The sequence below is a fragment of the Hylobates moloch genome, unplaced genomic scaffold (assembly GCF_009828535.3).
Source record: "Hylobates moloch isolate HMO894 unplaced genomic scaffold, HMol_V3 SCAFFOLD_19, whole genome shotgun sequence".
NCBI classification, from domain to species: domain Eukaryota; kingdom Metazoa; phylum Chordata; class Mammalia; order Primates; family Hylobatidae; genus Hylobates; species Hylobates moloch.
Window position 1 is genome coordinate 24,321,573 of NW_026652294.1, and position 10,364 is coordinate 24,331,936.

At 56.5% G+C, this 10,364-nt stretch overlaps 1 protein-coding gene across 1 annotated transcript; it reads left to right on the top strand.

Moving 5' to 3' along the window:
• The first annotated feature begins 2,703 nt into the window (after window positions 1-2,703).
• TSPO (translocator protein) lies at window positions 2,704-6,789 on the top strand. The gene is made up of 3 exons (XM_032140171.2): window positions 2,704-2,938; window positions 4,582-4,720; window positions 6,348-6,789. Exons 1-3 carry the CDS (start codon window positions 2,757-2,759, stop codon window positions 6,534-6,536), a joined length of 510 nt encoding a protein of 169 aa, XP_031996062.1. The 5' UTR covers window positions 2,704-2,756; the 3' UTR covers window positions 6,537-6,789.
• The last annotated feature ends 3,575 nt before the right edge of the window (window positions 6,790-10,364 follow it).

Sequence of the window (10,364 nt, forward strand, 5' to 3'; positions counted from 1 at the left end):
CCCAGCTACTTGGAAGGCTGAAGCAGGAGAATCGCTTGAACCCCGGAGGCGGAAGTTGCAGGGAGCTGAGATCTCGCCAGTGCACTCCAGCCTGAGTGACAGAGCGAGACTCCATCTCAAAAAAAAAAAAAAAAATTCCCTGGCCAGGCACAGTGGGTCATGCCTATAATCCCAGCACTTTGGGAGAACAAAGCGAAAGGATCACCTGAGCCCAGGAGTTCAAGACTAGCCTGGGCAACATGGAGAGTCCTTGTCTACAAAAAATACAAAAAATGAGGCCAGGCGCAGTGGCTCACGCTTGTAATCCCAGCACTTTGGGAGGCCGAGGCGGGTGGATCACGAGGTCAGGAGATCGAGACCATGGTGAAACCCCGTCTCTACTAAAAATACAAAAAATTAGCCGGGCGTGGTGGCGGGCGCCTGTAGTCCCAGCTACTTGGAGAGGCTGAGGCAGGAGAATGGCGTGAACCCGGGAGGCGGAGCTTGCAGTGAGCCGAGATTGCGCCACTGCACTCCAGCCTGGGCGACAGAGCGAGACTCCGTTTCAAAAAAAAAAAAAAAAAAAAAAATACAAAAAATGAGCTGGGCATGGTGGTACATGCCTGTAGTTCCAGCTACTTTGGAGGCTGAGGTGGGAGGATCCCCTGAGCCTGGGAGGTCAAGGCTGCAGTGAGCTGTGATGGTACCACTGCTCTCCAGCCTGGACAGCAGCGACACTCTGTCTCTAAAATATAAAATACAGTGATGTTCATTATACATATTTTGGCAAACAAGTAACATAGTGAACTTAGCATCATAAATCCTGCTGCCAAGGGTGGACTCTGGAATCCCGAGTGGCTGGCCTGTGGAGGGGCCTTGGGCAGACATCTCCACTGCCCTGTGGCTCAGGTCTTTGTTGGCAGATGGCCATAAGGTGGCATGGCTTCCTTGCAGGGTGAGGGTTCACGGCCAGTGTTGGGGTAAAGTTTGCCTGGCCTGGCATACAGCCATTCCCCCGGAAACGTTGGCTTTATGATTAGGACCGTGGCTAACATCTTCATGCATGCATTGGTTACAATTGAAAAAAAAATGCATATCTAGGCTGGGCGCAGTGGCTCATGCCTGTAATCCCATCACTTTCAGAGGCCGGAGCAGGCAGATCATCTGAGGTAAAGAGTTTGAGACCAGCCTGGCCAACATGGTGAAACCCTGTCTCTACTAACAATACAAAAATTAGCCCGGCATGGTGGCACGTGCCGGTAATCCCAGCTACTTGGGAGGCAGGAGGCTGAGACGGGAGAATCCCCTGAACCTGGGAGGCGGAGGTTATAGTGAGCTGAGATCGCGCCATTGTATTCCAACCTGGGCGACAGAGCAAGACTCTGTCTCAAAAAAAGCACCAATCTATGTTATCCATTTTTTGCCAAAATTGGGGTCATTCTGTAGTCAATGTTATATTCTGCTTTCTTCGTGTTATGTTGAGAACAACTTTCTCATTACCAGAAAGCCTTCAGAAGCTTGGTTTGTGGGGGGCTAGTCTTTAATAGTCCCTGGCTGCTGGGCACTGAGGTTGCTTCTGTGCTCACCCAGCTCCATGGATCCCAGGCCAGCAGCCGCCCCTTCTCCCTGGGGCCAGCTTTGCCCTTTGCCCTTTGCCCCTGCCGAAGCCCACGTTCAGCACAGTCTCTGCTGACACCCCTCTACCCCCACTTGGCTGCCTCCATGCCCCCTGGACTGCTTGTCTCTCACGTTCCCTTGGGACGAAAGTGCTCACTGTTCTTCCTGTGGCATCTCCTCCCTGGTCCCCGGTCAGAGGGTCCCTTTCTGAGGTCCAGACTTCCTCAGCACCAGTCTGTGCCCACTCAGGGCCTCCCCAGCCCCGTGCCCCCCTGGGTCCCAGCCCTCGCCCCAGCAGGCCTTGCTGCAAGTTGGCAGAACTGAATCGGGTTGTGTGGCTTCTTGTCTCAGACAAGAGCAGATGACCCCTGATTCTCCACCTAGAATCAGAGTGAGTGGGAGCTTAGCCCTTCGTTTTTTGATGAGGTCAAGGTGGGAGCCATATTGCCACCAGGGCAGAGCGTGGCCCAGAGTGCAGTGTGGCCCCAGGCAGGCTGCTGTCCGTCTCCAGTGCATGGGGAAGGGGCGGTGGTTTTACTGGGGCCCGTGTGGGGTGCTGAAACAGCTGTGTAGAGACCCTCCTTGCTGCTGTGTACTGAGCTGTGCTCAAGGTAGGTGAGCATTGATATCCCACTCTACCGAGGGGGAAACTGAGGCCCTGAGTTGATGTGATTTGCCTGAGGTCACAATGAGGCAGTGAGGAAAGGGATTTGACCCAAATTCTGTCTGATACCAGTCACCAAATGAACGAGTGAGCGAGTGAAAGGTGAATGTAAAGCACTGGCCTGGCAGAGCTCCCAGGGCGGGGACTTGGCCCAGGGAGGCAGGCTGGGAAGGCTTCTTGGTGGAGGGGACCCAAACTGGCCTTGGAAGAGGCAGCAGAGAGGAGAGGTCAGTGCCAGAGACCCAAGGTCGAGGTGAGGGTGGGCAAAGGTGAGGCCAGGCAGTTGGGGCAGGAACAAGGCTGGAAATTCGTTCACTCAGCCACTCCCACCCCGCACATCTCTGTGCCTCCTGATCAGCTGACTGGTTGATCTGTGGGTGACAGGCCTTTCGGGGACACTGGAGGAGACACAGGCCTGACCCCATGGCCTCAGGAATGCCCTCACCCAGCCCTGTCTTCTCTTTCAGAGCTCCCCTGAACAGCAGCTGCAGCAGCCATGGCCCCGCCCTGGGTGTCCGCCATGGGCTTCACGCTGGCGCCCAGCCTGGGGTGCTTCGTGGGCTCCCGCTTTGTCCATGGCGAGGGTCTCCGCTGGTACGCCGGCCTGCAGAAGCCCTCGTGGCACCCGCCCCACTGGGTGCTGGGCCCCATCTGGGGCACGCTCTACTCGACCATGGGGTACGTGGGCGCACACTGGCCTGGGGATGAGCCTGGCCCTTTGCAAGGGGAGGCCTGGCCCAGGACAGAGGGTCTCCTCCAGGCGGGCCATGGGCCACGGCATGGTTTCCCCAGCCCCATTTGGCAAGCCAGGGTGGGGAAGCTGTGGGCCTGTCGATTGCACAACAGAACTTTCTCCTCCTGGGCCCCTGGGGGGACGGGTCAGATGCTCACCCCACCCTGGCATCCCCGCCATGTTCACAGCTCCAGGCGGAGGCCACCGTAGTGTGTGAAGGTTGGCCTTGGGCAGCGGTATGGACGCTTTCCAAGATTAACAACGGCAGCAACAGCCCCAAGAGCAGCTCCTTTGTTGAACTCCTGCCCAGCGCCAGGCTCATCTCATTCATATTCAACGACCCCCATGATAAGGGGCCTCCCCAGGACACAGGGCTTGCAAGTGTGGACCCCCGCACAGCCCCCTTCAGGCTCAGTCTGGCCTGAGTCCCCTGGGACTACACCAGGGGAATTCCACCCTGAAAGGACGTGCTGGGAGGGGCAGGGCGCCTCTTGGTGGCTGTAGCGGGGACCGCACCCAGGAGGCAGGGAATTGACTGCCTTCTGGAATGTTCCCTGCATCCTGGTTCTGTGCCAGTGCAGTGCAGGCTGGGGACACAGGTGCCAGGCACTCTAGCGGGCGGAAAGCAGAGGCCAGGCCAGGTGCCCGGCTCTGATGGGAATAAGGTCCTGGAACCTGGGTTGTCACCTGGGCCTCACCCCTCCCGGCCCAGGCCCTGCCCAGCCAGGGTCCTGCACTTTCCTGGCTCCAGTGTCCCCACCCCGCTTGGCCTTCCTACACCACCCAGTCCGTCTCTCTTTGGGGGAAACTTTTGGGGCTCCCTGTGGCTCTGGATAAGGCAAACCCCTCGTTAGTAGGAGAGAACTGGGGCTCTGGCCCTGGCCGACCAGACTTTATCCACTGATGGCCTGCCAAGAGATCTCAGTCACTTCACCGCCTGTGCCTCAGTCTCCTCACTGTAAAGGGGGTGCTGATACTGCCTGCCTTACGGCATCATCATGAGGCTGAAATGAGTGAATGCTCGGGAAGTGGTAGGGCCTGGCTCCTGTGAGTGCCGGGGGGCACTGGCTACTATTACTGGTGGTGTTATTGTTGCCCTGTGTTAACAGCTCCCATGACCAGGCCTCCCCCTGGACCTCACCATGCAGTCACAGACTGACTCAGGGTCTCACATCTGTCTCAAAGCCTTTGCATGTCCTGTTTCCTCCCCTGGAAAACTCCTATTCATCCTTTAAGGCCCAGCCCAAATGTCCCATCCTCTATGCAATGCCCTGGCTAGGTTAAGAGCCTCCTCCCTACCTATTCGCACCATGTGCTTCCCTTTCATAGCAGTGACAGTGATAATAATGGCAGGTATTTATTGAGTGTCCTATATGCTGGATATCGCACGAAGCACTGCCAATGTGCTAATTAGACTCTCTACAGCAACCCTATGAAAAATGAAGGCCCAGAGAGATCAAGCAACTTCCCTGAGATCACACAGCAGTCAGTGTCAGGTCATGTATGAGCCATCACTGTGTCACTTGGAGGTAGGCAAGCCTCCTGGCCTTGTTCCTAATGGTGCTCTGAACTGTGGCCTCTGTTTCAGGTATGGCTCCTACCTGGTCTGGAAAGAGCTGGGAGGCTTCACAGAGGAGGCCGTGGTTCCCCTGGGCCTCTACACCGGGCAGCTGGCCCTGAACTGGGCGTGGCCCCCCATCTTCTTTGGTGCCCGACAAATGGGCTGGGTAAGTGTGGCCATGGCATGTGTCCCTGATCCCTGGATCCGACCCTTAGAGGACATGGGGCATCACATATGACACTGGGTCAGTGTCTGCAGGCGGGGCTAGGGGAGGCAAAAGGCCACGTCTCTCTAGCTGTAAGCAGCCCACACCCTGGAGCCTCCCCTCTACTGACTCCTCCAGTGAGGGAAGCTATTAAGGCAGAAGGGGTTGCAGGGGTGGGTTTGGGGACCACTGTGTAGGAAAACCCACAAGAAGCCTGGTACTGGGTGGGCAGGGTCACTGGCCCCTCTGCATGACAGCTTCTTTTTTTTTGTTTGAGACAGAGTCTCACTCTCTCACCCAGGCTGGAGTGCAGTGGTGAGATCTCGGCCCACTGTAACCTCCACCTCCCAGATTCAAGTAATTCTCTTGCCTCAGCCTCCCGAGTAGCTGGGACTGCAGGTGTGCACCACCACTCCTGGCTAATTTTTCTATTTTTATTTTTATTTTTTTTAGTAGAGATGGGGTTTCACTATGGTGGCCAGGCTGGTCTTGAACTCCTGATCTCAGGTGATCTACCCGCCTTGGCCTCTCAAAGTACTGGGATTACAGGTGTAAGCCACTGCGCCCGGCTGACTGCTTCTTTTTTAAAGTTTTAAACTTTTTTAAGAGATGAGGACTCGCTATGTTGCCCAGGGCAGACTCGACCTCCTGGGCTCAAACGATTGATTCTCCCGCCTTTACCTCTTGAGCAGCTGGGACTCCAGGTCATGTCTCTGTGCCCGGCAGCCTCTTTTTTTTTTTTTTTTTTTGAGACAGAGTCTTACTCTGTTGCCCAGGCTGGAGTGCAGTGGCATGATCTCGGCTCACTGCAGACTCCACCTCCCAGGTTCAAGTGATTCTCCTGTCTCAGCCTCCCGAGTAGCTGGGATTACAGGCATGCAGCAACACGTCCGGCTAATTTTCTTTTTTTTTTTTTTTGAGACAGAGTCTCGCTCTGGTGCCCAGCTGGAGTGCAGTGGCGTGATCTCAGCTCACTGCAACCTCCACCTCCCAGGTTCAAACAATTCTCCTGCCTCAGCCTCCTGCGTAGCTGGGACTACAGGCACATGCCACCATGCCTGGCTAATTTTTTTATTTTTAGTAGAGACGGGGTTTTACCATATTGGTCAGGTTGGTCTTGAACTCCTAAGATCTTGAACTTAGGAGATCCACCCGTCTCGGCCTCCCAAAGTGCTGGGATTACAAGCGTGAACCACTGCACCTGACAAATAGCAAGTTTTTGTTTGGGCCTTGTAGTAATGCTGGGAGGTCAGCGCTGCTCTCAGTGGAGGCTCTGACCTCAGAGAGGGGAAGGGACGTGCAAGACCTCCTAAGCCACCACCGCACCCCTGAACAAACCGAGTTCAATTCAGGCATGTCACGTGCACCCCACACAAGGCATTGGTCAGGCGGGATGACTGTTCCCATTTTACAGATGAGGAAACTGAGGCTGAGATGGGGGAGGGGCTTGGCCAGGTCACTCAAGGGTGGAGTGGGGGTGAGTGAGGCTCCTGACTCCCAAATCCAGTGGGAGTTGGGCAGTGTGACACACACTTGGGTGAATGTGGTGCCTCAGGCCTCCCTGTCCTCCCTCCCCCAATCTCTGCAGGCCTTGGTGGATCTCCTGTTGGTCAGTGGGGCGGCGGCAGCCACTACCGTGGCCTGGTACCAGGTGAGCCCGCTGGCCGCCCGCCTGCTCTACCCCTACCTGGCCTGGCTGGCCTTCGCGACCACACTCAACTACTGCGTATGGCGGGACAACCATGGCTGGCGTAGCGGACGGCGACCGGCAGAGTGAGTGCCCGGCCCACCAGGGACTGCAGCTGCACCAGCAGGTGCCATCACACTTGTGATGTGGTGGCCGTCACGCTTTCATGACCACTGGGTCTGCTAGTCTGTCAGGGCCTCGGCCCAGGGGGTCAGCAGAGCTTCAGAGGTGGCCCCACCTGAGCCCCCACCCGGAAGCAGCGTCCTGCGCTTTCTGCATGCTTAGAGCATGTTCTCGGAACATAGAATGTTATAAGCCTAATAAAGTTTTTGACTTCCTTTACCATGGCCTTTTTGCTTGGGTGGGACCCCTGGCCACGGGGAAGAAGGGAAGCTGGGGCTGCACTGGAGCTCGTCTCTGCAGGATCTGCCTGGGCTGCCTTCTCCACACAGGGCTGGATCCAGCTGGGGCTGCCCCACGCTTCCTGGGATGCTCCCGAAGCCCTGCAGGAGATGAATGGAGCAGCCCTGGGTGCCACCCTGGAGCCCACACTGGCGCAGACCCAGCTGGGGCCGTGGGCTTCAGCAGAGGGAGGGGGTCCTGTCCGCTTCCCACAGCTTCCGGGATGCTCAGCCCGGGCCCTTTAATGGCCGGGCCCACAACCAGTGTCCGACGCCTGGTCCTGCCCAGTGCGTGGCCCTCAGCTGGTTTTACCCAGGACAGAGTTGGGGGTGCTGACTGCCCTGTCCCCCAGGGGCCCAGGCTTATGGCAGCCTCACGGCACCAGGGATAGCCCCACAAACACCCAGTTGGCTCAAGGGGGAGTCAGAGGCAGGAAAGGTTAGGTCCTGACTCCAGCAGACAGGCCCTCCTTGCTGGCCCAGAGCAGCCAGGATTGGAGGTGTCACAGCCACTCACTGCCTCACCCCGGCTTCGAACTGGGTGACCCATGACCTCTCCAGGCAGCTGTTTGGAGTTAATGAGCCGAGTCCCACAAGCAGCGCTCCTCCGTCCTGCTCTTGGTCACCACACCCATGCAGCACTCAGCAACACAGCCTGCGGCTCCCTCCCCTCGGCCAGGCCTGACCTGCCGGGCTTTTTGTTTTTCGTTTTTGGCAGCTAAATTCATTCAAACTGGCAAAATGTTCACAGACAGCTCATCATCACTCAGCAGCCCGCAGCTGCTGCTTCCTCTCCTTTCTCCCTGACTCCTGCATCCTCTCCCGACCCGTACGCTCAGACGCAACCAGACGTTCACAAAAGCTTGGACACAGTGGCTCACACCTATAATCCCAGCACTTTGGGAGGCTGAGGCGGGAGGACTGCTTGAGGCCAGGTGTTTGAGACCAGCCTGGGCAACATAGGGAGACTGTCTATACCATCCACTCTGGCGCATGCACACCACACACACACACACACACACACACACACACACACGTGGAAGAATGAACAGCTCAGAGAAATGAGCAAAGACAGTCGACTGCATTCTTCTGACAGAAAGGATGGCTCCCGCCCAGGGGCTGAGCCATTCCACCCGGACCCTCAGCCTCCCGCTCCCTTGACTCTGGCAGAGTTTGATACCTGACAGATCACGCTCTGCAGGATCCAAAAACCTTGCAGCCACGGCACTCAGCTGAGCCCTCAGCCCACATGGCTTTCCTGATGCTCACCGGTGCAGAGGAGCCAGCTGGGGTGCCTCTGTGTATCCTTTTTATTAACTTATTTCTGAAGTTCTCCAAGACGCTCAGAGTTGAATTCCTCCAGAGCTCTGTGCAGACATTAGTCCAAGCAGCGGACGGCAGAGAGGTCCTTGCTAGCAAGAAACTTACAGGCCAGGCTGTCTCCTGCTCCAGCATGCCGGTGAGCAGGCACCGTCCCCGCAGGGCACAGGGGTATCCTTTGAAGTGTCAAGGGACACCTGAGTCCGTGCCAGACACTTAGGGACTGGAGAAAGTGCAACCCAGACTTTTGCCATCTCCGCAACTCGTGGGGTTGTTCATCTGTAACAAATGTCCCACATAGCTCCTGCTGGCCACAAAACACGCACTGCCACAAAAACGCCCTGGAAAAACGGGCGAGAGGAGAATGCATTTAGCATTTCGTCTGCTGGCTTCCTTTTAACAGCCTGGCGACGTTTCCCCTGCTTGTAATAGACAGCATTCTCTCCTTTTCTAAGCTTCTGTCATCCACTAGGAACTTAAGGTTTTGATGCTTTTGAGTGGGTTATTTTTTGAGACAGTCTTGCTCTGTCGCCCAGGCTGGAGTGCAGTGGCGCCATCTTGGCTCACTGCAACCTCTGCCTCCCAGGTTCAAGTGATTCTCCTGCCTCAGCTTCCAGAGTAGTTGGGATTACAGGTGTGTACCACCATGCCTGGCTAATTTTTGTATTTTTAGTAGGATGGGATTTCAACACATTGGGTAGCCTGGTCTCAAATTCCTGACCTCAAGTGATCCACTCGCCTCGGCCTCCCACCGTGCTGGGATTACAGGTGTGAGCCACTGTGCCTGGGCAATTCCGGCTTTGGATGGCTTCTTAACAGAGTGATGAGGGTGCAAATGAGTACCAGGAAGTATTTAGTGAGATAAACATCTCCTGGCAACTGCCTCAGCACCTGGAGCCGGCTGGTCTTCCAGCTCATGAAGTCTCTGGCTCTCGGCCTTCCTTGGGGGTGTCCATTTGCAGTGAGCAGAGGTGCAAGAACATGTGGGGACACAGAACAGCCATCTACAATCATGGAAAGCCTGGACCATGTGGTCTTGATACTGGGGGCTGTCCCAGCTGCTCCCTGGGCAGGACTATCTCCTGGGCACCAGGTTTTAAGTGAGCTGGGAACCAGTGAGCACACTGGCCGTTGAGCTTCTGGACAGAGTCCATGTGGGCATCATTCCTGAGACCTCCCCAGGAAGGGAGGCTAAGGAGAGAAGCAGCGCAGTCCAGGCAGCCTGCCTCAGGGCCGCTCTGCCTACCGCGTCTTTTTTTTTTTGAGACGGAGTCTCACTCTGTCGGGCTGGAGTGCAGTGGCATGATCTTGGCTCACTGCAACCTCCGCCTCCCGGGTTCAAGTGATTCTTCTGCCTCAGCCTCCCGAATAGCTGGGACTACAGGCGCGTGCCACCACGCCCGGCTAATTTTTTTTTTTTTTGTATTTTTAGTAGAGACAGGGTTTTACCATGTTGTCCAGGATCGTCTCGATCTCTTGACCTTGTGAGACCTGTTCTCTGTCCTGCCTCAGCCTCCCAAAATGCTGAGATTACAGGCGTGAGCCACCATGCCTGGCCTGCCTTTTGAGTCTTAACCTCCTTGGTCACCATGTGGCGCTGCTTCCACCGACGGTGTCCATGCACCTGCTCAGCAGTGGCCCGAGGAGCCCTGCAGACGCCCCAGCAGCCAGGGTTTCTCACCGTCCCCACCCCAGGACAAGGAAGCAAGTGTGGGGAGGCCGCTATCTCCAGGGCCACTAGGGTTGCGGGGCCACGCGAGGACCGAGGCTCCCGGCCGGCTTGGAAACATCCAGCACGGGGAAGTCAGACTTTGGGGTGGAGGCCTACGATCTAAAGGCCATCTTATTTCTTCTCCCACTTTTTGTGGGTGACTTTTTGGTATTTGGGGCTTTTCAGTGACAGCTGGGGTGACAGGCCAGGCTGAGCCTGTGGCTCCAGGGTCCAAAGAGAAAGGAGGGCAGAAGTAAGAGAAGATGGCCTTTATTGCAGCACGAACCGGGTGAGGGGGACTGCATGTCAACAGCTCTCCAGGAGCTGCCAAAGGCGATGGGCCCGCCCTGCCCCTGCAACAGGCCCTCCAGGGGCTAGAGCATGGCTCCCCTCAGGAAGGGCAACACGTGCTTGTAAACAGAGGCCCAGACAACACAGAGAGGAGAGGCAGCATCATCAGGTGCAGCTTTGCTACAAGATAGTTCT

Excerpts from the sequence above, each read along its gene's own strand:
- TSPO (XM_032140171.2), top strand. The coding sequence starts at position 2,757 with ATGGCCCCGCCCTGGGTGTCCGCCATGGGCTTCACGCTGGCGCCCAGC. Across the intron at positions 2,939-4,581 it reads ACGCTCTACTCGACCATGGG|GTATGGCTCCTACCTGGTCT; the intron begins GTACGTGGGCGC and ends CCTCTGTTTCAG. Across the intron at positions 4,721-6,347 it reads GTGCCCGACAAATGGGCTGG|GCCTTGGTGGATCTCCTGTT; the intron begins GTAAGTGTGGCC and ends CAATCTCTGCAG.